The 27112-nt window shown below is 54.9% G+C and overlaps 1 protein-coding gene across 3 annotated transcripts; it reads left to right on the top strand.

Annotated features, from left to right (window-relative positions):
* Window positions 1-1086: 1086 nt before the first annotated feature.
* LHX6 (LIM homeobox 6) lies at window positions 1087-27112 on the top strand. Of its 3 annotated transcripts, XM_061433422.1 has the most exons (10): window positions 1089-1433; window positions 2584-2655; window positions 3048-3230; window positions 3590-3711; window positions 12523-12743; window positions 15227-15327; window positions 15535-15630; window positions 15833-16007; window positions 20516-20619; window positions 24900-27112. In XM_061433422.1, exons 1-10 carry the CDS (start codon window positions 1350-1352, stop codon window positions 24918-24920), a joined length of 1179 nt encoding a protein of 392 aa, XP_061289406.1. In that variant the 5' UTR covers window positions 1089-1349; the 3' UTR covers window positions 24921-27112. The 3 variants fall into 3 exon arrangements, with proteins under 3 accessions (XP_061289408.1, XP_061289406.1, XP_061289409.1); XM_061433424.1 differs by lacking the exon at window positions 20516-20619 and having other exon boundaries at window positions 1087-1433; XM_061433425.1 differs by lacking the exons at window positions 1089-1433; window positions 20516-20619 and adding an exon at window positions 1588-1781.

Raw genomic sequence — 27112 nt, 5'->3', positions numbered from 1 at the left:
TGCTCTCTTAACTATGGATGTGTGTACACGTCTAAGAAGAGTTGTGTGGGGTGTTTACATTTGTAAATGAAGACAATTAGGGAGGTGATGGCATGTGCCACTGCGTGGAGGTGGGGTGTGTGGTGCCTGTAGGGCTGGATCTAAGTGTGCATATTTGTTTTTCGAAGATGATGTATATTTATATGTCCCTCTGAGCTCAATTTGTGTGTAGAGAAAGGGGCCAAGGTTGTGAGTGTCCACTTATGTGTGTGTACATTGCATGTCAACGTGTGTAAGGCTATGTCTTTGAGTCTTTTGTGTCTGGGTTGTTGGAGGCTGTGTCTCCTCTCTCAGTGCCAGGGCCTCCTTGTCTCCCCCATCTCTCTTACTATCAGTAGACCCCTAGAGAAGGTGAGATGGGCATTAGACTGCTTAGCTCAGCAAATTCTGCAGGGGAGGGGGATGTCTCAGGCAATCCCTCCCTGGAGAATTCAGGGGAACAACATCCCCCTCCAACCTCTCCCACCCAACCCACTCCTATTTAGGATGGGATGTAGCCCAAGCCCTTAGGAACTGGCATGCTCTCTGTTATGGAGCAGAGGCAGCTGGGCAGGTGTATGAGTTATGTGTGCATGCCTTGTGCTTGTGTAAATGAGGCGAACAGATAATCATTTGCATCAGCACGTACACAAACGTGCCAGGCATAGGATTGCATCAACAGAGTCTGATGTGTGACTTGATATGAAACCCAAGGTGTGAGCATGGGTCCCTCTTGTACCTGTAAGTGGGGCTGTGGCCGAGAGCTGTGGGTGCCCCGTCAAGGGGCGGAGGGGCCGGTGATGAGAGCTGGGTGTCTGCGCCTGCCGGTGCCTTTTGCCTGTCAGCGTGTCCCTCAGTCTCTCTGCCGGCGGTTCTGAGTTTCTGTGTGTCTGTCGGTCTGTGTGTGTGTCTCTGGGTCGCCGCCTCGCTGTGTGTGTCTCGCTCTCCCTTGGCGGGGAGGGGATTGGTCACGCATGACTCATCTTGAACCGAGCGGGGCTCCAGCGGCAGGGCGGCCGCCGCCGCAGCTGGAAGGGGAGGAGGACCAAGAGGAGGGAGAGGAGGAGGAGGAGGAGGAGGAGGAGGAGGAGGGGGCGGGGGCCTCTCCAAGTTTGTCGGGACCTTCTTCCGAGGCAGCGGCGGCGGCAGCCAGGGAGGCCCGGGCTGCGCGCGGGCCGGGGGCGGGGGCTGGGGCCGGGCCCGGGGCGGCGGGGCGGGCGCCTCCGCTCTCCTCCTGCTCTTGGTTCAGCCTTTGCTCGCACTGCGGCCGTGGCCCCTCTCGGCACGGCTCTCCGAGCCGCACGCCCGCCGAGCCCGCCGCTCCCCGGCCCATGTACTGGAAGCATGAGAACGCCGCTCCGGCGCTGCCCGAGGGCTGCCGGCTGCCGGCCGAGGGCGGCCCCGCCACCGACCAGGTGAGCGAGCTAGTGAGTGGGTGAGCCGCCCGGGCCGGGGTCGGATGGGGCCGGGACCCAGCCGGGCCGGGCCGGGCGACGGGCGGCCGCGGGGAGGAGGGGTGCGGGGGTGCGCCTGGGAGTGTGTGTCTGTGAGTGTGTGAGCGCGCGCGAGCACGAGGAGGGGGGTCGCGGAAAGCGGGAACACATTATGCAAATGTTGGAGGAATTTCTCAAAAAGCGATTTAGCAAAGACACAGGCGAATCAAGAGGAGGCGAGGCGGGTATTGTCCGTCTGAATAGGCGCTGATAGCGCCGATGCGCCGGGGGTTGTGCCGGCGCAACGCTGAGAATCGCGGCGCGGGGCCGGTCCCGGGAGCTCCGAGGGGCTGGAGGGTGCTCGTTCCTCTTCTTGGACGCCTCCCTTTTCTTTTCTGGGCCCTGTTTCGTCCCCGATCTCGCCCCCGTTTTGCTCTGGGTTTTCCTAGGACTGGCCCTCGGAAAGCGCCTGAATCCGCGTCAGCATCTCCGCATCAATTTCGCCGCGCGCGCGGGGCGGACGGGCTGATGCTCCCAGCGCTCAGGGTTTTATTTTCCTCAAGCGCCCCTCCCCAATCTCTTTTTTATTTTCTTTCTTTCTCTCTTTTCTCCTTTTTGCATTTTGCGCCGAGAGGAGGAGAAGGGAGCGAGGAAGGGGGGTGGGTGGAGGGAGAAAAAATTCGATTTTTAATTACTACCATTAAAAAATCAAATTTGCAATTCTTTGGGCGGCCTGATGGATCTCACTGATTGACAGTTGGAATTGACACTCTGGCTACCTCTTATCTTGGGCATTCACGACAATTTCTAATTGCAGGTAGTTTGTGTGTGTGCGCGTGTTTTTTTTCCCCCTCAGAGGCTTGGATTGCAAGGGAACTAAGCGATTACTTCAAGAGCCACGGGTTAAGTGCAGGGAGAGGGGGAGAGAGAGGGAAAAAATCCAATCCAAATTCAAATTGCTTCATTAGAGAGACACCGCTTTTGTGGGGAAGGGCTTTAAATGCCCACTACAAAGTTAGGACTCATTGTTCCGCGCCGGTTTATATAACAGGCGCGGGGAGGCGCTGGGCTCAGGCTGCGCGGAGCCAGTGCTGCAGCCGCCGCCGCTTGCGTTCCCTCCCCCCTCCCCCAGGTGATGGCCCAGCCAGGGTCCGGCTGCAAAGCGACCACCCGCTGCCTTGAAGGGACCGCGCCACCCGCCATGGTGAGTTCGTTCGGCCCTGCTTTCGGTCCCCGGTGCCCTGGCGGCCGGGCCCTGGGGAGCTGACGCGGCTTTCCGGCCCCGAACAGCTGTCCCGTGCGCTGGGGGACTGCCGCAGGGCGCAGTCTCTCTAATAGCCTCGGTTTTCTGGCCGGGAAGGCGAGCTTTGACCGCTCCTAGCACCTAGGACGCTCGTGCTAAAAGTTGGAGCCGTCCTTTACTCTCCAGTAGGCCCTTCCATTCCTGTCCTGTAGCCCGTGGCTTGTCGTTTGGGGGGGGATTTCGTTGTCGGTTGGTTCGCTGAGGCCCGGGTCTGTCTCCGAGGCTGCAGCAACGTTGGGCACCCGACTCGGCCCGCAGCTCAGAGTGCGGCTTCTCCCTCTCCCCTACGGCAGGCTCAGTCGGACGCTGAGGCCCTGGCCGGCGGTCTGGACAAGGACGAGGGCCGGGCCTCTCCCTGTACGCCCAGCACGCCTTCCGTCTGCTCACCTCCCTCTGCCGCCTCCTCCGTGCCGTCCGCCGGCAAGAACATATGCTCCAGCTGCGGCCTGGAGATCCTGGACCGCTATCTGCTCAAGGTGAGACAGGGGCGGGTTGTTGTGTGTGTGTTGGCAGGGTGTGGGTTGCGACCCTGAGGACTGCAGGGGGAGCCACGCCGGCGCCGGGTCCCCTCAATTCGAATCCTTGCTCAGCCCCGGGCAGACTCCGCGGCTTCGGGCAGATCTTTGCGTCTCTCTGCGACCCGGGTTCCCGTCTGAAAAATGGGCAGTTGATTTCTATTTCCCTGAGCTTCCATGTTACAGAAGAAAAGTGGGGGAAGTCACATGTTTCTTCAGAGCTCCGGCGCCTGTGTCTGCAAAGGGGGCTGGGGAGTCTGGAGCCGGGCGCGCGCAGAGGTCCTCGCTCAGCCGTCCCCCCATCTCCGCCCCCTCCCCAGGTCAACAACCTCATCTGGCACGTGCGCTGCCTCGAGTGCTCCGTGTGTCGCACGTCGCTGAGGCAGCAGAACAGCTGCTACATCAAGAATAAGGAAATCTTCTGCAAGATGGACTACTTCAGGTAGGCTGCGGCCGTAGGGCCAGCAGTGTCGCCGGGGGGGCGCTCAGAGGCCGTTTGTCAGCTGCGCTCGGTCTCTGGCTCCGGAGGCCCCCGCGTTCCGAATGCCCCTGCGCGGCGCAGCGCGGGGGCCCAGCCCACCCGCTGTCAGCGCCAAGCACCAGGAGCTCCAGGCCGCTCGTCGGTGCCGGCAGGGGTTCGGGCCGGTGATCCGCCTCCGGTTGCTGAGGCCCACTCGGCTTTGGTCGCGTCTCTGGCTCCCTCTCGGTTCCTGCCTGAACCTCAGGCTCCGGTTCCGACTCCCAGCGCGTCGGTCGAGCTCCGAGGCCCCCGGCCCTGGGCTGTAAACCCTACTCCCACTCCAACAAAGCCGGCGTCTCTACCCGGCAGGACCCTGAGCTGGGCTCTAGACTCTTGTCCCGGCTCTGGTCCCGGCTCTTACCTCGGCCGAATTCGAGGCTGGATTCAGGTCTGGTTCGGCCTTAAGCACTAGCCTCGCATGGGTCTCGGATCCGAACCCATATTCAAGCTCTCGATCTAACCCCCGACCTTGGTCTCCGGCTCCGCCTCAACTCAGACCCCGGCATCGCTCGAGTGTAGGATTTCGTGTCTGGGATCCTGCTTGCGTCCCGGGTGCCGGTTCCAGTCGCAGCTCCGTCGCCGTTTCTTCCCCAGCTTCAGCCTCTCCCGGGTCTAGGCTCTGACTTTGGCTGCCGGGACAGGAAGTGGGAGTGGGGCGCCGCAGTCAGGGTCCCCGAGTAGGATCACCCTGGGCTGCACCCTCCGCCCCGCGGTGCCGCGTCCGGCAGCTCTGGACAGCAGCCTAGCTGATCCTCCCGCCGCATCTCCGCCGCTTGCGCGCGCCTGGCTCCTCACCACGCGGCTCGGCCCTGCCCGGGTCATGGGGTCGAGGTCACGGTGAGGTCAGAGAAGCAGCGACTGCCGGCCCGATCCCTAGGGGAAGCGTGAAGCAGGCCTGAACTCGGGTCTATGGAGTCCAGAGAGAGTGGAGTGGAATTGGTTCCTGGGCAGGACGCCTGTTCCCAAGAGCTTTCTTAGGAAGTGGAGAAAGCTACTCTTCCTACAACCAGCAGCCCCCATCCCGCCGACATCCTTCCCATCCCTGCCCCGAGAGAGGTCACCGATGCAGCCTTCCTGGGAATACCCCAGCCCCAGAAAGATCTTCTAAGTCAGGGGATGCTATGTAAGGCAATGCCGCTTCCCCTACCCGCCCCCCCCCCCCCGCCCCCAGGGCTTTGAGTCTCTGGAAACTTGGAAAGAAAGGACCTTGAATCTAGGGGGAGGCTTGTAGTATTTGGGGCTCGGGTGCTCTAAGGACACCTTAGGAAGCCTGGCTGGAGAAACGGACTCTTCTCCATCGGTGCATGGGTGTGAGTGGAAGTGCAGCTAGGGTGTGCATGGGCAAGGGCGGCTCTACCAGGTGGCCTGGGACTCCAAGTGCCTGTCCGGATCTGTGCAGTGGCCTGGGTGAATGTGTCAACTGAGCAGGGCGAGGGGCGTGTGGATAGTGTGAGTATTCCTTTACAGCAAGCATTTGTCAGTTCATGTGTGAGTGGAGAGTGTGTGTCTCTGTGAATGCTGGGACCGTGTGTGTGTGTGTGTGTGTGTGTGTGTGTGTGTGTTGTGCAAGTTGGTCAGGACAAGCTTCCTTCTGGACTGGGGTCTCAAGGTGAGAGACTGAAATCCCATCATTCCCCACCCTGCCACACACCCCTCCTCTGAGGGGCATTTCTGCTTATGGCCTTAATCCAGGCACTGAGGGCTCAAGGGTGTGAAGTGACTGTGGATTTGTGGGTATGGGCTGCAGCCTGTGTGTATGTGAGGGCAGGGCTGTCATTGTGTGGTGTGTAACCAGAGTGTGACCTCTCCCCTCCACTGTCCTGACTCTTCGCTGGCCAGGGCAGGAAGTGGAGGTTAGGGTCCCTGCTCTAGGCCTGACTCCAGTTGGTAAAGAAACAAGCCAGCTGCCCTTTCAGGGCTCCTTGTGTTCATCAGTGGGCCAGGACAGCCTGGGTAAACCAGCTGGCCTCTTCCCGCAGAGTAAGGTAAGCCTGGCCTCCTCTCCTGGTTCTCCTGGTGGCAGCAGACCCGCCACCCTGTGAGCCACTTGCCCACGTGTCTGTGCTGCTTCTCCAGCCCCAGCTCATGCCCAAAGCTGGACCAAGCCTCCTTGGTTGATGTGCTTTCCTAGATCTTCAAGGATTAGCCAAAACTCAGATCCTGACCCTACTGTTCAAAGCCTCCATTCCCTTCCTTTCCACGGCAGTGGGATGAAGAATGAGATATCCAGCTATCATGGAGACACAGAGACCAGACTCCATGAGGCCAACCCTGAATCACTGTGTGACCTCGGGCAAATCACTGCATCTCTCTGCCCTCAGTGTCCTCCTACCAGGGTACCTCTCTGAGCTGCCAAGAAGGCCAGTGAAGGGAGGTAGGCTCAGCAGAGGCTCGCTAAAGGGTAGGTGCTATGAGAGTCACCACTGGCAGGGTGGCAGGGGCATCCCGCTCTGGTGGCATTTCCTCAGACAGCTTGGGGAGCAAGAATGGGGCTGGGCCATTTCTGGGCTGCAGGTTCTGGGCACTAATCCTTTTCTAGTGACAACAGCCCTCAAAGCAAAACTAAAACAGATTTTTTTGTTTAAAAAAAAAATAGAGTTAATAAAGGCTCACATTCCCTGGGATGAGAGAATTGTGGCTTTTCTGATCGTTTCTCCCCCAGCCAGGTCTCCCTGCAGGCATAACTCATCCCTGGCAGCCCCACCTGTAACAAAAATAATGAAACCCACAAAAAGGGAGAGAAAAAAGCAGGCAGAGCACCAGGCAGGGACTATTGTCTGCTCTGAGCAGCAGCCCAGGCTCTGGGTGGCTGCTGGAAGTGAGCTCTTCCTGGAGAGAGCGTGGTGGTGTGGAAGGCAGAGCCCTCTCTCTAGATTGGGGTTCAGGGAAGGGCCTAGCACTCAGATTCTCTGGCCCTCTGTTTCCTGAAACCCAAGATCAAGGGTCTGATGGGAAATGGGCTGGAGCACTCACCCCAAAGAGAGGCCAAGATTTCTGAACAGGATGCAGGGAGGGAGGAAGTGGCCAAGACCCCACTGGTAGCTTCTGAGGTCCTCTGACCTCTGGTCTTATTCCCCAGGGAAGGGCTTCCTCTCGGTTCTATCTGCTATCTTGCCCTTCCCTGAAACTGGTCTGTAGACTCCTCTTCTATCTTCTTTGGCAGAGCTGGTAGCACCGGGGGCTCAGGAAGCTAGATGTTAGGAAAGCACTCCAAGCTCGCAGGGGCAGGAGGCAGGTGGCTGTGCCTGGGTGGGGTAGAGTCTGGAGGGCCATTGCTGCTCCTGGCTTTGTTGGAAGGAATTGGCTTTCCACTGACTGCGTGCCCTCTCTGAGTTCACTGGACCTCTCTGCCTCGGTTTCTTCAACTCACCATCCAAACAGGGACCTCACCAGCCCTTGTGGCCTCAATCAGATTCCCACCTCCCCTCACTCCCTGAGTCCTAGCAGAAAAGAAAACTTTTTTCCACCAGGAAAATGTGTGATGCTTTTAACTTCTTCACTTTTTGGGTTAAGACCACTTTGCTTTCTATTTGCTTCCATGAAGTTGGGGAGGAGGAGTCCTGTGTGTGGGGGGGGTGGAAAGATAGTGTTCCTTTCTGGGAGATTCATGTCTCAACAATAAAAACCCCAGACAGAGGACTTCTCTGGTGGTCCAAAGGCTAAGACTCCATGCTTCCAATGCAGGGGACCTGGGTTAGATCCCTGGTCAGAGAGCTAGATCCCCCATGCTGCAATTAAGAGCCAGTACAGTCAAATAAATAAATATTTTTTTAAAAAATAAACCAACCAGACAGCTTCCTCCCACCCACCGACCTGTGGCTGCTGCCCCCACATGGACTGATCTGCAGTGCCCCTCCGGCCCCTCCCCTCCTAAGTGTCATACCTATTGTAGACTGGGGGAGACAGTGTCCCAAGAGAATGGAGAATGCATCCCACCATTGAGAGACTGGAAGAGGACAGGACCGAAGATGCTGTCTGGAGACTGTACAGAGCGCATCTCTAAGCTGGGAACTGTGTTAACCCTTTACATCTCCTTACTTTATCTCATTGAATCCTCCCATCCACCCTGTGAGTAGGTAATTGTCATAACCCCTACATTATAGAAGGGGAAGCTGAGGCCCTGAGTGGTGAGGTCACACAGCTAATAAGTGGCAGAACTTGGATAACCCTCAGGGCTGCCTGACTTACCATCCTTATGTCTAAATATTTGGCACTCTTCTGTAGCTGAGACACCTCAGCAACCTGCCGTCTGTGCAAGGTGGGGCCCATGGAATGGCAAAGACCACACCCACCCACCCCTGCTGGCCCTAAGACTCCCTACCTGGCTGGCTGGCTTCCCACAGGCAGTACCCTCTGTGCTCTGACTGACTGTCCCTGGGTGGGCCCTGGGAGTACTAGGGCAGGAGTGAACTCAGAGTCCCAGTGACTGGAGGTTCAGGTCACAAGGTCCTTAGCCCTCTTGTTTCCTGACCACTGGCATGGGCAGTAAAGGGTTAACGACCTCTTCTTGCGTTGATGGGGGTGGGGTTCAGAGAGTGCCCGGGGCTGGGCCTGGGAAGGGGGGCTGCCCACAATGGTTCCTGTCCCCCACTTGGCCCTAGTGACTTAGGGCAAGCCGGCCGGCTTCTCTTCCTCGTTTCCCCTTGAACCCAAGCTCCGACCACATACTCCAGGGGGGGAATCCCACCCCCTCCCCCGGACCCCGAGGGTCCCCGGGGAGGCTCAGAGCTGGGAAGCGGCCCCCCACCGCGGCTGAGAGCAGCCCAGCGGCCGCCAGCTGTTGGGGGACAGATGTTGGGGGAGCTGAGAGAGGCGTTCGGGGAGGGGCTTGGGCTGGGACCTCCGAGGAGTGGGGCGTTTTAACCTCTTAAATGCTGGTTCTGTTGTTTTCGGCTTCTTCTTCTGTGGGTTTGCAAAGCAGGGAAGAAGCAGAAGGCATAGGACCATCCCCCCGCAACTTGTTTGCTTCATAGAATCTCTTCTCTAGGGCCCTCAAGTGATCGTCCCGAACGCAAAACAAGCGAACACTGGTTTTGAGTGTCAGCGCCTTGTCTCACTAGCTTCCTAACATTGGCCCTCCCACTCTGAGCTCCGGTTTCCAGAAAAGGGGTAGCTTAGCAATGGGGACAGGAGTCGTAGTGAAATTCCGATGGGCTCTTTCGTTGAGGCTCATTCACGCAACAAATAACTGCTGGGATCCTGCTCGGTATCCAGGAGAGACAGGCCGAGAGAGCTAGCTTGATTCCGTCCCTGGCGCACAGCTCCCTCCGCAAAGCCACGAATACCCAGATGTCTGCGTTCCCGGCTTCCGCGGAGAGAGGACAAGGCGGTGCGCGGCGCCCACTCCACTCCTTGCAGCAGCTGCCAGGCTGTGCTTCCTACCTCCGACACCTCTCCATTCCCAAAGCGCCTCTGTGTTTTGCGCCTTTGCCCCGTGGCGTGCGCGGGGACCCAGGGAGGGGCGCGCACAAGGCAGGGGGAGGCGGACAGTGGCCGCGCCCCCTAATCCCTTTGGCGCTCCCTTCGCAGCTCCCGAACACCCCTTTCTTGAAGTTTCGTTGTCTCTGCCGCCGATTTCGCTGCTTCCGGAATTCGGCGGCTCGGGCCTAGCTGCCCGCCTGGGAAAGGAGTCTATCGGTTTGTCAGAGCCTGGATACGTAGCCTCCTGGTGCCCCTTGTTTACGCCACCTTCCCCGAGTAGGGGACACGCTTCAGGAGCCGCCCGAAACGCATCCCAAACTGCAAAATGACTCCCATCCCCATCCGAGGATCTAACCGGGAGGATGGTTTCATTGACTGGGAGGAGACACGACGCGCGCAGGGAGATCCTAGAGCAGGGGACAGGTCCCGGCATTTGGGGTGATACGAGATGGGAGATAACGTTGCTGAAAGGTCGCCTGCGGTTCCCGCCTCAGAACAAGGCGATGGGGCTCTGCGAGCGGCCAATGGAGGCGCAGAACGCGCCCGGCGTCGCGGACTCGTGGAGCGGGAAGATCAGGGATGCGCGAGGAGTCTTGGATGCATCCTGGCGGAAAACGACGAATCCCGCAGAGCCAAGCGCTAGGATCCAGGAATTTAAACTCCGGTTCTGCGCACCGATCCCGGAACACGGAAACCGCTGGCTGGAGACGCAATAGCTTCGCCTGCATCTCAAGGCCGGGACCTTCCTCTACCATCTCTTTCAGGATCTCTCTACCCGAGCCTGCGGAGGCCCCAGGCCCTGCGCGAGGGAGTTTCCTGGACCCAAGGCTTGGAGTGGGGATGCGACGCTGTCAAACCAGGCCCCTTTCCTGTTCATACCACCAGGTTTCAACTCTACGCATCTCCAGTCCCGCTGCTTCCGCAGGTTCTAGGGGATTTTTTGCACATCGGAAGGGACCTCAACCCGTGTTCCACACTCCATGTCGTCTTGGACAAGTCACTTGTCCACCTTGAACGTGTGGTGGGTGTGCAAATTGGGTGTTAGAGTCCCCACTTCACATGGCTGCGGCGAGAGGGAGGCAAGAAAAAAGTTGCGGCCCGGAACCCTGGAGCGTAGCGAGGGTTCTGCACCCGGCTGGCCCTTCCTTCTTCTTCCTTTCAGAGGCCAGGAAGTTCTCCCAGTCTGGAGCCGGGCAGCGGAATTCGGAATCGGCCCCTCGACGGGAGCAGACTAAAATGGGCAAAACGATTTCCTCTCCTCTTTACTGAAGGACTGGAAACGGAGACCGCGGGCTGTGCTGGGGAAGCCGAATTTCCTGGGTGGGGAACCACTTCTGTCTGTTTGAGGGACGGTTAATTCGGCCAAGGCGCGCAAAACGGCCTGAGCGAACCCCGCGGCCGCCGACAGGGTCCCCTAGAGCCCCTTTTCCGAGAGAGCGGCATGGCACTGGAGGGACGCCTGTAGTCGGTGCTGGCCGAGGCCTCCGCTCCTCAGTTCAACCCAAGACCGTTTATTCAACCGGCAGTTGTTTGTGTTTGCCAAGGCAGGCGAGGCTGTAACCAGAGCGCATTTGCTGGGCTGGTTCCTGCGCGCTCTCAAGACGCTTCCAGTGCTCTTTTGGGTGGAAATGTGCCTCTGGGGACACAGAGGCAAATCTTCTAGATCCTTTCCCAGGAATGCCGGGGTGGAAGGGAGAGCCAAGAAACCCGACTTTTTGTAAGTCGATGTGTTCAGTGCTGAGAAGGTGGTGCTGGGAGCCATGGAACTAGGAGTGGGGAGGTCCGCGGGGGTGGGAAGAGGAAACAGTTTGTGCGAAAGCCTGGGGAATGGGGAGTGCTTCAGAGGGGTCATAAGACCTGGGACCACGTTCCGTCGTGGCTGACTCAGGCTCATGCTTGGGTGTGGGGTGAGGGATCTTGAGGAAGGTTAGGGAGGAGATGAGCCAAGAGAGGATGTGGTCTGTTGAGCTCTGTCAACTCCAAGGATCTTGGACCAGATCCTGAGCGTAGAGTGGAGCCACCAGAGGATTTTAAGCTGGGTAGGGGACAGCATAAAGCATCCATGCTGGAAACTTCCCTGCAGCCACTGTGTGGAGGCTGAGTTGGCCAGGGTGTCGCTGGAAACAGGCGTAAAGATTGGCAGTGAGGGGTGCATGATGGGAGCAAGGCTTAGGAAAGCAGCGGTGGCAGTGGAGAGGAAGAGATGGGTCCCAGAGATACTTAGGAAAGGGAACCTACAGTGCCTGATGATTTGTTGGTTGCTGGGTTGAGGAGGAGGAGGGGTGGTTGATTTAGGTTTCTAAGCTTGAGGGGCTAGATGAGTGGGGTCATCATTCTCTGAAAAAGAGTGTGTACCAGAGGGCCGGTGCAGGGTCGCTGGGTGAGTCATCCACTTCAAGAAAAGACTCCCTGGTGCTCCAGGGCCGGGCCTTGGGCTGACTTCTGGGACAGGGTAAACAGACTCTGCTGCTTCCTAGAGGGGCTCCCAGTCCCGTGGTGGTGGAGGCAGCCACACCACAAAGTGGGAGGGCGAAGGGGAAGCGGCAGAATAGGGGAAAGCTTGAGAGAGAGTGAGGCATTTGATCTGGGCTTTTCTCTCTTGTTCAAGTGACACAGGGCTCCGGAGTCTGAGACTAGCTCCTTACTGAATAGACTGCAAAGCACTAAACCAATAGCACTAACCATTGCTGTTGTCACCTAGTTCAGCTCAGGGCAAGAAAATGAGAACTCAGAGAAGCTAAACACTGTGTCCAGGGTCACAGAGCCAGTAAGTGCATACCTGTCTATGCTTTCAAGAAACTCTCAAATTTCTCTACAGCTGGGTTACAGTTTATTCTTCTCAAGAGTCAGACTGGCTAGGGCTTCTCTCCTTGCAAGCTGTGTGACCTTGTGCCAATTACTTTACCTCTCTGGTCCCCATTTTCCTCATTTGCAAAATGAAGATTAATTGGGACAATCAACAAAAAACACTTAGAATCTTGCTGGGCAAGTGGTAAGTGCTCATAAATTTGCCAAGCTATTGCTATTATTATATTTCCCCTATATTTTATTAAGCAAAGTAATGTCATATACAAATTAAGTGATCATGGTAGAATATTTGAAAAACTCAGAAAAGCACCAAGAAGAAAGTAAGAAACCACCCACCAGCTCACCTTCCAGGTGGGACTTGGCTGCAGGGGATGGTGAATCCAGACAAAGGGAAATGCACAAGTGAAGTCCCTCGGGAACCGGGTGTGGCAGAGACTCAGGGGTTTGGATGGCTGGTCTGAGCCTCACCATCCCTTTCCTCTCCTCCCTCTCCATGTGCCACAGCCGATTCGGGACCAAGTGCGCTCGGTGCGGCCGACAGATCTACGCCAGCGACTGGGTCCGGCGGGCACGCGGCAATGCCTACCACCTGGCCTGTTTTGCCTGCTTCTCGTGCAAGCGCCAGCTATCCACAGGGGAGGAGTTTGGCCTGGTCGAGGAGAAGGTGCTCTGCCGTATTCACTACGACACCATGATCGAGAACCTCAAGAGGGCTGCGGAGAACGGTACTCAACCCGCCCCTACCCCTCCCCACCCCCAGCCCTCTCTGACCCCCACGCCACCTCAGCACCCCAGGGACTGCTTGCAATTCTCTAGATCCAGGCGCCCCCCTTATCACCTGGGAGCAGCATGGGGGTGGGGCTGTGCATGGACTTTGCGCTTCTGGCTCCACCATTTGTTTGCTAGTCTGAAGTAACACTGCTGGTCTTTGCAAATTGTGTTTCCTACTCTGTAAAATGGGGCTAACGATAAGACACCTCAGAGATAGATGAGGCTGATGTTCGGAAAAGCCAAGAGGCACTCAATGGCCCTAGCAATGACTCTCATCACCAGCAGCCTACTCTGCCTTTGGATAGCTCTGGGTGGCCTGGAGGTTCATCCCCTCTCCTTTGCTGGAACCAGGCTTGGGCCAGTCGTCCAGAGATGATGCGACCCTCTCCTCCCAACTCCCACCCCAGCAGGTACAAGCCAGAGGTTTGGGCATGAGGTTTTCATTCTGGGCTGTAAGGAGAAAGGCCTTTGAGTCTAGAGACCGGAACTTCAGTTTTGCTTCTGGCAGGTTGTGCTGACCTACAAATTTGCCTTTTATCTCTGGGTCTCACTCTCCCTAGTGGGAAAAAGGTTATTGGACTAGTGAAAGTAAAAGTTTCTCAGTTGTGTTCGACTCTTTGCGAATCCATGGATAGTCCATGGAATTCTCCAGGCCAGAATACTGGAGTGGTTAGCCTTTCCCTTTTCCAGGGGATCTTGGACTAGGAAGACCCCTAAATCTCTTCTGACTTTGATACTGAGATTTCCAAAGACACTTAGACTCAGGGACAGGACCCAGGTCTTCCCGGGTTTGTGGGGGCTAAGTCTGCCCCATCCCCAGTGCCTCTCAGGAAGTATGGACCATACTGCCTCAGTCTCTAGTCAGAGAACTAGTTAGGAATCCCCAGAGTGCTGTTGGCCATGGCCACAGCACCAGTCAGTCGCTCAGTCATGTCTTACTCTGAGACTACATGGACTATAGCCCACCAAGCTTGGTTATCCAAGGAATTTTCCAGGCAAGAATACTGGAGTAGATTGCCATTTCCTACTCTAGGGGATCTTCCTGACCGAGGGGTCGAACCCTTTGGCAGGTGTATTCCTTACCACTGCGCCACCTGGGAAGCCTTGGCCACAGCAGGGCCGTCACTTTCTCCTGCCAGGATCAGGGCTGAGTGGGTCTGGGTGGGGAGCAAGTGAAGCTGGGGTGCTCTGAATTTACCTGCAAGCAAACTGGGCAAGTCAGTTGTGGAGCTGGGGTGGAAGTCCAGAAGTCAGCGTTTCCCCCACACCAGGAGCCATCAGTCACTCCAGGTTCCTTCCATATCTGGACCAAACAGGACCCGATAGCCACAGCCTTGCCAGTTACACTCCGCTCTCATAGCCAGACCTGACTCCAGACTCCTATCATGCAGGGAACCTGAAGGCTTATGACCTCAGATCTCCTTTACTGACCAGCCCTCAGTTTTGGCTACTGCTTTACTTGTAAAACTTAAACACACACATGTCCATTATAGAAAATTTAGAAAGGATGGTAAGCAAAAAGAAGAAAATAAAGACCACTCCAAATGCCACCACCCCACATTTTAGTGTATATCTTCCCAGATTGTATTCTATGTATGTATGTTGGAGTGTTTGTTTTGTTCTTTTAGCACACTTTTTCCTAATTAAAAAATTATGAATAGTGGTGGAGTTTCTGGAGATTTTAATTTTCTTCTTTGTGCTTATCTGATTTCTGAGTTATTGATAAGGATCATATATTAGCTTTGCATTCAGAAAAATGAGATATTAAAAGAATATATTTAGTGTGATTAAAAAAGTAATGTTAAGTGGAAAGAGAATAACACATACTCCAGTTAACAAAATTAAACCTTAGAAAAGGTGATGACATGTGATTGTTGGAAAAACTTCAGAAGCTGCAGAAACATTGAGTCTTCATAATTGCACTCCCTCTTCCTAAGCCTTTGGTGTATATCCTTCCAACCTTTTGCTTCCATCCTTTTTTAAAAAAAAAAACAAAATTAGGATCACAGTTCTGTAACCTGCCTGTTTCCCATCTCCATCAGTCTTTGGTTTCCTCAGTATGTCAAGGAGGGAGACCAAACTGGGATGCTAGAGTCAGCTAGCTTTCAGAATACTAGTCGAAAGGTCCAGAGCTGGGACTTTCTTCTTTCTGAACCTCAGTATCTTACGCTGTAACACGAGGATAATGTCACCAATCCTCAGGGTTGTGAGAAGTACAGGGCACCCCCAAAGAGAAGCGTCTGGCACTGATCAGATGCTCAGAAGTAGAAGCCCCTTCCCCAAAGACTGAGTTCAGGGGCTTAGGACCCTGGGATTCCCGCTCCCAGCCAACTCCGCTCCAGACACTTCCAGGGACCAGCTCCCCCCACCCCCGTCCTTTCCAGGCTGCCACTAGAAGAGATGGGGACGCGTGGTCAGCCACTTCTGTCGCCCCCAGGGAATGGCCTCACGCTGGAGGGGGCAGTGCCCTCGGAACAGGACAGTCAGCCCAAGCCGGCTAAGCGCGCCCGGACGTCGTTCACCGCCGAGCAGTTGCAGGTACCCGGGCTGGCCGCGAGTGGCCGGGGCCTCGGAGTGGGCGGGGCTGATAGGGCCTCCTGACTCCTCCCCTCTGCCCGACCCGCGGGTGGCGGGGAGGGGCTGTAGCTGCCTGGGGGCGTGGCCTCCGGGCCGGAGCCTCTGATTGGGCCGGGGCCTTGGCGACCTCGGGGGGCTCGTGCCTCACAGCCCCGCGGCGCCTGGCAGGTTATGCAGGCGCAGTTCGCGCAGGACAACAACCCCGACGCGCAGACGCTGCAGAAGCTTGCGGACATGACGGGCCTCAGCCGAAGGGTCATCCAGGTGGGGCCGGGGTGGGCGGGGCCTTCGGGTCTGGGGCGGGGCCTGGGGGCGGGCCCTCGAGCGCGTAGCCGGGCTGCGGGTCCGCGGGGGCACACGTGGCCGCCCTTCCTCAGGTGGCGACAAGGCAGTCCCGCCTGGGGTCCCGCAGCGGCGCGTCCAGCCCTTTTCCGCGAGGCTGAGGCTGCTGAGGCTGTCGTTCCAGGTGTGGTTTCAAAACTGCCGAGCGCGTCATAAAAAGCACACACCGCAGCATCCAGTGCCGCCCTCTGGGGCGCCGCCGTCCCGCCTCCCCTCCGCCCTGTCCGACGACATCCACTACTCCCCGTTCAGCAGCCCCGAGCGGGCTCGCATGGTCACCCTGCACGGCTACATAGAGAGTAAGTGACCACGACACCTCGGTCGCCCGGCCTGTGGGAGAGCGGGTACAGACGAGCGCTCGTGGGTGGCGGAGGCGTGGGGAGGCCTTGCTAAGCCTCGTGAGTGCAGCTGAGGGTTCCTCAGTCACTCGGACCTAGAGGTGGGGGAGAGGAGTTAAGTTCCCCAATTCTGCAGCAGTGGAGCTGGACTCTTCCGTAGAGGCAAGCCATTCAAAACGTACTCTTTCAACACCCACTCTGTGCCAGAGCCCGAGGACCAGGAAAAGAACAAGAAGGGTAAAGTCCCTTCCCTGGGGGAGCCTGAGTTCTGGTGGGAGAGGCAGGAAACAACACCAGATAGATGAGCCGTTTGGTTTTCGTTGAGGTGATTCCGATAGTCAGGATTCTGGATGGGAGTGTGTCGAGATGTCACCTCTCCTCCGGCTGAGACCAGAAGGATGGTAGGAATGAGTCAGACACAAGGAGAGGGGAAATAGGAATGCAGGCAGCAGAGGAACCAAGTGTAGGCAGAAAGCGCCCTGGCATGTGTGCGTTTGGGTCACAGAAGAGAGCCAGGGTGACAGGAGTACCCACAGCTGAGGCCGAGGGCAAAACACCTGACTGACTTCCTTGAACCTGTTTCCTCATCTGTACACTGGGACATTAATGATGCTACCTCACAGGGTGGTGATCCACTGTGTTCAGTATTTTTTGAGTGCTTTCTGTGCCCTAAGCACTGGGATGCCTTTGTGCTAAGTCTCATCAGTTGTGTCCAACTCTTTGCAACCCCGTGGACTGTATTCTGCCAGGCTCCTCTGTCCATGGGAATTCTCCAGGCAAGAATATTGGATTGGGTTGCTATTTCCTTTTCCTGACCCAGTGATCAAACCCACATGTCTTGTGTCTCCTGCATTGGCAGCTGGGTTCTTTACTCCTAGCTCCACCTGGGGAACCCCAAGCACTGGGATACAACAGACCAAAGCCTGTGCGCTCCTGAGGCTCAGGTGGCAGGATGGGGAGGAGGGGAGGCAATAAACAAATAAAGGAGGGAGGGGGGTGTCAGTGGGGACTGAGCACTGTGGGCGAGGGGTGGCAGGTCATGGTGGAGTGATCAAAGAGTGGAAATCTGGGGGAGAGACAGAGTGAGTAGCCTTGTGCATGTCTGGAGGATGGGCATTTAGTGAGTTTGCTATTGAATGGGTGCTTATCACAGATTTTCTTTCCCTTTGAGGTTGTTTCTATTGCTTGTTTCCTCAAAGCTGGACATGACCAGAAAAATAGGTGGCGACAGCATACCCACAAACTCAAACCCTCTCTTCTCTGGGTTCAAGTAAAAGAGAAAGAGAAGGGAGATCAGAGAGGGCACAGCTGTGTCCCGAGTCCCTGCCGTGTGCCAGGCACTATCTCGACAGATGTTTCTAAACATCACTGTTCTACTGCACAGATGAGGAAACCAATGGTCCACAGTAAGTTAGTGGGAGCCAGGATTCTTTAATGATGAAATGTGGGCTTTAGTGTCATACTGTGGGGCTTCAGAGCCAACCTCTGTCACTTACAAGCTGTGAGACATTGGGCAAATGTCATCTTATCCTAGAATACCAGTTTCCTCATCTGTAAAAATGAAGACAATAAGAATCCAATCTCTTTTTTAAAAAGGAGAATACCTATTTTAAAGCAGTATTGTGAGCATCAGATGAGATCACTGACTTAATGTCTTCAGTATTTATTAAGTCTGGAAAAGTATTAGCTGCTCTTGTGATGGTAGTGGTGGTTCTGGTTTGCAGAGCTGCAAATGCAGAATCCTGCCTACTGCACCAGGCTGCCAGTTGGAAGTGGCAGTGTCTGCCAGTGTCTCTTTGTTCTGTTCCATTTCTGAACCATCTGCTCAGTAGGAGGGACTCTTTTCCTCCTTTCTTTTCTAAACAGTTGACGTGTTCAAGCTGCAGAGAGCTCATTGACTATCTAGTTCATCTGTTAAAGGTGCCAAGCACCAGGGGCTCTCTAGGTACTAGGAGTCTGGGCCACCAGCCAACGTTTGCTGTGAAGTTGGAAATGGATCTAGGTGACCCCATGGAGAGTGGGGCCATGGTCTCCAGAGCTATGTCAGGATTCTGTCCACATAGATTGTTGGCCAAGCCTAGGGACACCTAGAGAAAGGACTGAAATGCCCTTTCCTTTTCCCCTCAAGGTGAACCCAGCTTGGGGCAGGAGGCGTCAAGGGTGTTTGAACGTGCTGCCTCCTGTTGCGTGACTGAAGGTCCCCTTAGAAATTTTCTTTGCCATTCACTGAATTCACAGGTTCCTGAGTTTCCCAGAGCCTTCAAGCTTGGGCTTCCCTTGTAGCTCAGTTGGTAAAGAATCTGCCTGCAGTGCAGGAGACCCAGGTTGGATCCCTGGATTGGGAAGATCCCCTGGAGAAGGAAATGGCAACCCACTCCAGTATCCTTGCCTGGAAAATCTCATGGACAGAGGAGCCTGGTGGGCTGCAGACCATGGGGTCGCAGAGATTCGGGCATGACTGAGCAACTAACACTTACTTCAAGCTTGGAATCTCATAAAAAAGCTTTGGAACTAGACTCCAGAAATGCATACATATGCACAGAGTTCTCCACATAATCTTAGGCTGTTCATGGGCCCTCAGAACACCCCATATTAAGAATTCCTCCATCTTCTCCAGATGAGGGAACTGTAGCTCAAAAAGGCACAGTGACTTGCCCTGTCACATATTAATTGCAGGTCTCTGTACAGGGCTCCTTCCCCTGCAACCAAAGAGGACAAAGTTCAGAGAAGAGTGAGGCCATAGGCTTCACTGTAGTGGCAAAGAGGTGGAAGCATGAGACATTTGGGTCAGACCAAGGATGGCCTTACCCCTCACTGTTTTAATATTGGTATAGGGTAGAGATTCATCCAGCAAAATCTTAAAGAGTACCTACTAGATGCCGTGCCTTATTCTAGGTCCTGGAAATCCACAGAGACTAGAATCTAGAAACAATCAAAAATTCCTGCCCTCATTAGAGGCTGCAGTCTAGCTGGCAAAGACAGATAACATCAAATAAACAATAAAAATATACAGTCAGTCAGATGATGGTAAGTGCTAAGGAGAAAAAATAAAGCTGAGAAGACAGGCAGGGAGGGTAGGGGGTAGGTATTGGTGTTGGGTGGCAGTTGTGAATAGGGTGGTCAGGGAGAGCATCCTAGAGAAGGTGATGTATGAGTACAGAGTCCTCTAGGGGAGGGGGGTAAAGCCCTGGTGATACCTGGGAGATAAGAAGGTACAACACACCAAGGAAGGACTCGAATGGATGGGGTAGAGCCTTGAATATAAGAATGTACAGCCTTGAATGTATATATTCATTTCTTTTTCTCTCTTCTTAAAACTTCTAAACTATAATATAGTTGATTTACAATGTGTTAATTTCTGCTGTACAGCAAAATGATTCTATTCTATATATATACATACATATATATATATATATATATATATATATACACATTCTTTTTTAATATTATTTCCCATTATGGTTTGTCAGAGAATGTTGAATATAGTTCCCTGTGCTAGCTATACAGCAGGACCTTGTTTATCCCTTCTGTATGTAACAGTTTGCGTCTGCTAACCCCAAATTCCCACTCCGTTCCTCTCCTACCTCCCTGCTTGGCAACCACAAATCTTTTCTCTGTATCGGCGAGTCTGTTTCTGTTTCATAAAAGTTCATTTGTGTCGTATTTTAGATTCCACACATAAGTGATATCATATGGTGTTTGTCTTTCTCTTTCTGACTTGACTTATTATAAGGATCTCTAGGTCTATTCTTGTTGCTGCAAATGGCATTATTTCCTTCCTTTTTATGGCTGAGTAGTATCCCATCACATACATGTACCACGTTTTCTTTATCCATTCATCTGTCGATGGGCATTTAGGTTGACTTGGCTATTGTGAACATAGGGGATGTACATATTCGTTTATGAGTGTTTATCAGTGAGTTAGATAGTTATTATCAACTATGCTTCCCAGGTGGCACAGTTGGTAAAGAATCTATCTGCTAATGCAGGAGACACAAGAGATGCAGGTTCGATCCCTGAGTCAGGAAGATTCTCCCAGAGAAGGAAATGGCAGCTCCAGTATTCTTGCCTGGAAAATTCCATGGAGAGAGAAGCCTTATGAGCTATAGTCCGTGGGGTCACAAAAAGTAGGACACAACTGAGCACACACACAACAGACAGTTATCACACATAGCTTCATTGCTCATAGACTTTCAGGGACTTCCCTGGTGGTCCAGTGGCTAGAACTCTGCGCTTCCATTGCAGAGGGCACGGGTTTGATCCGTGGTCAGGGAACTAAGATCCCAGAAGCCAAAAGACTTTCACATAGGGTATTGCAACCAACCCTACTGAAATTTTGCCCAGGGCCACCCCACTGGTAAGTGGTAGAGGTGAAAATGGCCCCAGGGCTCCAGCCTATCGAGCCCAGGGCTGGTGGGATGCTGCATGGAGACTGGGCGATGGGCTCCAAGGCATCCTCTCATCCACAGGTCAGGTACAGTGTGGGCAGGTGCACTGCCGGCTGCCTTACACCGCGCCCCCAGTCCACCTCAAAGCCGATATGGATGGACCACTCTCCAACCGGGGGGAGAAGGTAAATGGAGCCCGGTTGGGTGGGGTGGGTCAGAGCCCCCCCCGCCAGGATTGGGTTTCTGGCAAGATTCTCGTCGCTGAGCAGGCACCCTCAGCCCGGCACACTCAGGCCCCCTGAGCCCCACCACGCAGTCCCTTGATCTGGTGCCAGTGTGTTCGGAGTGTACGGCTAGCCCCCTGGTGGCTCCCCACCACGGCTGGCCTTCTCTTTTTCAAATTTACGGATTTGGTTACTTCGCTCAAACGTTGCAGCTCTGAGCAGGGCTTATATCACACACCACCCTGCCTCCCACCATGTCACGGGTTCCTCCTCCTGCGAGTGAATAACCTGAGCTGGTGGGGCCCAGGGACAGCAGGCCAGCCAGTGGCCCTTGGTCAACTGGTAAGGCCTCCTTTGTGGAACCCGATCTCTGGTTGTCTCAAGCAGTAGGACTGGACGCCCAGAAGGGTGCTTGGATGTCACCCAGTCCAGTGGCTTGAAAGCTCTGTTCTTAAGCCCGGGAACCCACTTGTTTGCGCTTTCTCATAACGAAGAATGGAGATGAAACGAGGTCAGTGGGGAGCCACTCTGGATGAAACTGCAGAGGGAGTAGAGCCCCCACCTCCCACTCAGCTCCAGGACAGCTCGCAGTGAGCCTTGAAAGCCACTGCTCTCAGACAACCCCTTCTTTTAGAAAATGAGGCCCAGGTAGCTCAAGGTCACAGAGCCGGAATGAGAACTTGTACCTTTACTCGTTCACAAAATCAGTTCTTCAACCGTCATACTATGTACAGATTGTTCCCAGGAGCCCCAAGTCAGTTGCCAGGAGCGCAGAGATGAAGGAAATGTAGTTCCTGCCATCGAGGAGGCCAACAGTTAGGACACAAGTGTGATTCAACTGTGATGCTGGGGCCAGGGGAGCTGGGAGTGGGGGCTCAGGAGAAACACACAAAGGCTTCCTGGAGGAAGGCACGCCTGAGCCTCAGGGTTTGGCAGGGAAGGCATGAGCCGCCAGGGCTCTCAGGGAACCCAGAGTGATTCAGATCTGCTGGCACACGAGCCTGGGAGGAATAAGAGTGAGCGGTGGAGCCCTCAGGTTGCCAGGTAGAGGTGCGTGGACCATGGTGGGCGCTGGAGGTCTCTTTTAGAAGTGTCACTGTAGTGGTCCTTGGAGAGGCAGGGAGCCCCAGGAGTCAGAGGATGTGCTGGGTTTGAGGAGAAACAGGGCCAGGCCTGAACGCAGTCTTCTATGCCTCAGCATCATTTGGGCAGCTCCTAGAGAGGCAGATTCCCCAGCCTCGCCTCTGGGGAGCTGGGGTGGGCCCCAGGTACCCACGGGTGTCATACCCAGCCCCAGTGATTCTGGCAGGCAGCCAGGAGTGGGACTACCTTTCCAGGACAGCCCCTCTTACTCCACCTCCTGATTAAGCACCTACCTGTGGGGCTGGGCTGAGGGCTGGGCACCGTGGGGAAAGTAGATGATGCAGAGGTACAGCCAGCCACTAGGACCAGTAGGTTTATAAGTAAATGGTAGTACGTATGCAGTCTCAAATTCTGGAGACCCCAGTGGTGGGTGACCCCACCCCATCCCCTTTGAGACTGTCATACTCACAGGAAGGGCTGCCTTGGGTAAACAGCTTCTTTGTTCATGGCAGGTGCTTTACATATGTTGTCTGATGCCCCTGATCACACTGTGGATATGAGGATGGCATCCTCATGGTAAAGATAAGGCAACATGGCTCAGAGAGGTGACCCGACCTGTCCAGGGATGCAGCTAGCCCCTCAGATCTGAAGTCCACCTGGTTCAGTAACCATGTGCTTCTGAGCCGCACTTTACAGTCTGCACAGTGCTCTTTTTGACCTCACCCTTCACAGCCTCTCTGGGATGATGACTGTGGTTGACTCCATCTCATCCCTGCAGACATGGGCTCAGCCAGAGCAGCAGCTCGCCCAGAGACACACAGCAAGTGTGGGTACAGCTGGCCTTGATCCTGGGGCTAGCTGCCCCCCGGCCTGCAGGAGAGCATTCATCCTGTCCCACCCTGCAGCGAGCTGGCATGGTCCCTGTCCTCAGGGTGGCTTAGAGCAGGAGGTGGGCAGCTACAGCCCTGGGCAGTTGAGGATAAGGGATGAACGTGAATCTTCGAGGACCCAGAAGACAGAATGGCCAGCTCTAGGGGAGAGGCAGGGGACGTGAGGAATCCCTGCCAAGGCACAGAGGTTTGGAAGAACCTCGAAGGACAGCAGGGGGCTTAGTGTGGCTGGGGCCCAGGGAAGTGGAGGAGGAGCCAACAGGGGGTCACATAATGAGGGCCCTGTGCCTTCAAGCAAAGGGCCTGGACGTTATCTGGGGTCAGAGGGGATCTTTGGAAGGAATTAACTCTGGGCTCAGCACTTGGAGATGAGCCCTTGTCTCCTGGTTTCTCAGCTAAGCCTGTGGTTATGTCTGGTTCAGCCTGAAGGATGAACCAGTCTAGGGGTCTGGCAGCTTTTGGCTGGGGAAGGTTTCTGGCCCCTGGGATTGGCTGCCGAGCCAGAGTTCTCTCTTGCTGGCCCAGAGCCCCAACTTCACATCCAGCAACTCTACAGAAAAACATTTCCCCCTCTTCATGACCTTCCGCCCTCTCACTGTCAGACCTTCCTGCCAGCTCCCAGGAACCTTCTCTGTCCACATCTTGCCAAACCCCTGGGGCCTGGTAGACTGTGTGTGTCCAGGCAGTGCAGAACCTTGTGGGCTTTCTTCCAAGTCCCTCTGGGCCTGATCCAGCCTGGCGAGGAGGAGATTCAGGGCCCCCTGGGGCAGCCCCCCCAAACCCACTGATCAAGACCAGCACTGGCCTGGCCCAGAGACCAGTGCTCTGAGCACTGGGGTAGTATCCTGTGCCTCTGTCGTGTTGTCATTGGACTGCTCATCCCTGTGAGTTTCCAGTACCAACATTTCTTCCCGGTCATGGCCCCTGATCCCACAGTTTAGAGCTTGGAAAGTTCTTAAAAATCAGAGGCTGGCCATCATTGCTCAGGTGGAGAGACAGCAGCTCATGGACAGGCAGGGTCATCCCTCTGGAGAGAGCTTCTATTAGAAAGAGCCCAAAGCCAGGTAGACAACTCAGAGGCTAGAGGAGAGCACAGTCTAAGGTGGGGGTGAGCTCCAGAGTCGGGCAGACCAAACAGCTCGGCCACCTTCTCACTTTGGGACTTGGGAACATGGTTTCTCTGAGCCTCAGTTCCTTCATCCACAAAATGGGGATAATAGTTCCTACCATGCAAGGTTGTTGCTGAAAGCAAACGCAATTATATATGTACAGGGCCTGGCATGATGCCCGGTGCGCAGGAAGTGCTCCGTGTGTGTTGGTTATTATTACAATGACTCTTACGGCGAGGATCACCATTGCTTTCTTCCATCTCTTCCTCCTGGAAACTGACCTGGGCCGTTAACATTCTTGATCAAAAAATGGAACAGCCATATGGCCATGCCCACTGGATGTCCCCGGCCCACTTGAAATCTCCTCCTGGCACTGGACTGTCAAAAGGCACATCCCATTGGCCAGACAGCCAATAATCCTTGAGCTGAACCTTCGGGACTGTGTTGGCGGCAGTGCGAGGTCAGCCAGGCATCTTAGGTGGGAGACAGAGAGGAAGCAGTCGGTCCCTGACCACCCTCTGTGTGTCAGGCACCTGGCGTGTCTCAGCCACCTGCCTCTCCAAGGGCTTGGACGCATGAAGGGCTTGGCCCATTGCCTGGTACTTGGTAAGCGCCACTGGTAACTTTCAAGGTGGCTTGGAGAGGAAGAGGCAGTGGGTCTAACCAGCAGAGCTTATTCTAGCGCCAGGCTGGGGTTGCCCTGCTGGGTCCACCTCTTCTGGGCCGGGTGATCCCAGGCTCTTTGATTTTCACCTCTCTGGCCCCAGTGCCTCCCCTGTAAAAAGGAGATGGTATCAGGGCACCCTGGTGGGGTTAAGGCCAGGCTCTGTGAAATCACACCCGTGTGCACTATACCCAGTGCCAGGGAGTGTGCCCAGGAGGTGCTAGCTGCTGTTCTTGAATCTTCCTGATTCCTCCCCATTCTGAAAGAGAGGGAGGGAGAGAGGTGTGCTCATCCCTGTTTGACAGATGAGGAAACAGGTTCAGAGAGGTGAAGTGAGTTGCCCAAGGCTGCACAGCAAGCAAGTGACTGAGCCAGGATTTGAACTCAGATGTGGGCCCTGGGTCCCCCTCCTTCTCTAGGCCTTTGAGGACCTCTGGGGGGCTGCCAGGCGGTGCCGACCCTGGCTCAGCCCCCTCCTACACCCTCCTCTTGCAGGTCATCCTTTTTCAGTACTGACACTGCCGGCACTTCCGCATCTGTCCATGGGCGACCTGCAGCTGTCCCTTAGCCGCTGAAACCCGGAGTCTGAGCTGCTGCCAGGGATCACCCGCTCCGCATCCACCCCTCGTCTGCCATCCTGCCCGCCGCCAGCTGGGCCCCTGGGCCTGGCCTCCCTGTCTCCTGCTGAGAACCAGAACCCACCAGGAGCACTGCGGAGCCCTCCTCCAGGAAAGCAGAGCTCCCTGATACTTGGAGCCAGGGTGAAAACAACAGCCCACGTTTCCCATTTAGACAGGAGTCGTCCTCTTCAACTTAAGCTGATCACAATAGCAAAAGGCCGAATTGAGTTGCGCGACGCCAACAGCCTTCCAATTTACAGGTTTTCTTTCCTCCTGTGTTGGCCTTTACTACTTCCTTGGAATCATCTCCAAATTCTAAATAGTCAACAACCCCCAGTGTTATCCGCTCTGTTGCTTTTGTCTGGAAAACTCTACAGTGTTTGTGGGATGTCCCCAAAGGAAAGCTATGTTCTAATTTTATCATTTCCATCTGTCTGGTTATGTCAAGTTAGTTCAGAGAGAGAAGAGACACTGACCAACCCTGAGAGGCCCAACAGGGCAAAGATGGAGGCCTGCCCAGACCAAGAGGCAGCGGGATAGGGAGGGGGTGGGGGGAACAAAGACCCCCATTAGTTTGGAGGCCCAGGAGAAGGAGTCGGCATGTTGGGCTGGGAGGGGCATGAGCCATTTTAAGGAGAAGAAAGAGGAAGCTCGGGGTGTGTGTGCCAGGGGCCCCACTTTCCCCCAGTTATCCAGCATATGTGCGGAGGAATGGCAGAGGTGGGTTTTGATCTGTACGGTGACATTTCTCAATGTCTGGACAGGTTACACTTGGGGATGCTTCTTGGCTACTTGTTAACTCCCGATGGGTGGGGCTGCTTGGGCCACATCTTTTTTTTTTTGCAAGGAGGGGGCATCTCCTGAAGGGACTGGGGAATGGAGCCCAGGGAAAGGGCAGTCAGAACATTCATTCTGGACCCATCTCTGCATAGAGAGTCCTGATGCTGAGTGAGTGTGCCAAGCCCAGGGTTCTAGCTGGCACTTCTGGGCTTCTCCATCAACCCTGCCCAGAGCCAGCCCCGTCTACTCCTGAGAAGGTGGACCAGACAGCTGTGGTCACACCCACCCTGTCCCGCTACTCTTCCCCTCCCCCCAAAACAAAAGGGCTCATGCTACACAAGATCATGGTTTATGTTTTCAGGGGATGCTCATTTGTCCCAAGCTTATCCTGTAATCTTAGAATTACTTTGTGTCCTGATGCATTTCCCACTAGAGGCTGCTAGTCATCCTTCCGGCTTTGGTTCACCTGGTATGTTGCTTTGGGAAGAAGACTCTAGGACAGGGAAAGCAAGTTCATGGTACACAGGTATCTGCTGTCCCTGGTTTCACCCGTGGCAGACATCGACAATCAGTTGCAGCACTATCTCACTGAGTCTGGATAAGGGTTCGGAATCCAAATGCTTGAAGTTGGCGCTTAAGATGAAAACTTATATGCCATTCTCGCTCTGGGATCTGGAGGAGGGCTGGGCCCGGGTGTAGCCCCTGAAGGGAACCTGTTTCTTTTCGCTTTCAAAGACAGTTCCAGCTGACTCAGGGCAAAGAGAAGGCACCCCTCTGAATGTAGTTGGTGCAGCTTAGTTCAGAACTCACCTAGTGAATAGTGTGTGCTTAGCCCTGTGCTCAGAGCTGACGTTACCAGGAGCAGCTGGGCCCAATCCCTGGTGACTGGGGAGCTCTAATCTTTCCTTTGATTTCTGCTCCCAGTGATCCCAGTCCCAAGCACCATCATGTGGTGAGTGGCCAGCCGAGTCCTGCCCAGGGTCACCTAGTACCCACTCTGCCTTGAGCCTCCCCCCAGGGTCTGTTCCTTGCGTGGATCACGTGGTTGTAGCATGTTTCGGTTCAGACATGTCTCCACTAGCCTGATAGAGCAGCCTGAGAACCTACAGGCCATCAGGACTATTTATTTAAATCAAAGCAAAAGGGGGAAACACACACACACACATACACACACGGAAAAAAAAAAAATTGTAAGCACTTTTTTGTAAAACCAATGTCTGTTTTGTTACATACCTTTCATGTTGTGCTTTGTAAATGTCTTATTTGTGTAATAAATAAAGTTAATGCAAGTAGAAGTGCTGGCACTGA

Source organism: Bos javanicus, chromosome 11 (genome assembly GCF_032452875.1).
Source record: "Bos javanicus breed banteng chromosome 11, ARS-OSU_banteng_1.0, whole genome shotgun sequence".
Classification (NCBI taxonomy): domain Eukaryota; kingdom Metazoa; phylum Chordata; class Mammalia; order Artiodactyla; family Bovidae; genus Bos; species Bos javanicus.
Note: the sequence above shows the minus strand (reverse complement) of the source record. Positions and strands in the feature narration are given on the sequence as shown.

Coding starts and splice junctions, on each gene's coding strand:
- LHX6 (XM_061433422.1), top strand. CDS start 1,350: ATGTACTGGAAGCATGAGAACGCCGCTCCGGCGCTGCCCGAGGGCTGC. Junction 3,712..12,522: donor TGCAAGATGGACTACTTCAG/GTAGGCTGCGGC, acceptor CATGTGCCACAG/CCGATTCGGGACCAAGTGCG. Junction 20,620..24,899: donor TCTCCAACCGGGGGGAGAAG/GTAAATGGAGCC, acceptor CTCCTCTTGCAG/GTCATCCTTTTTCAGTACTG.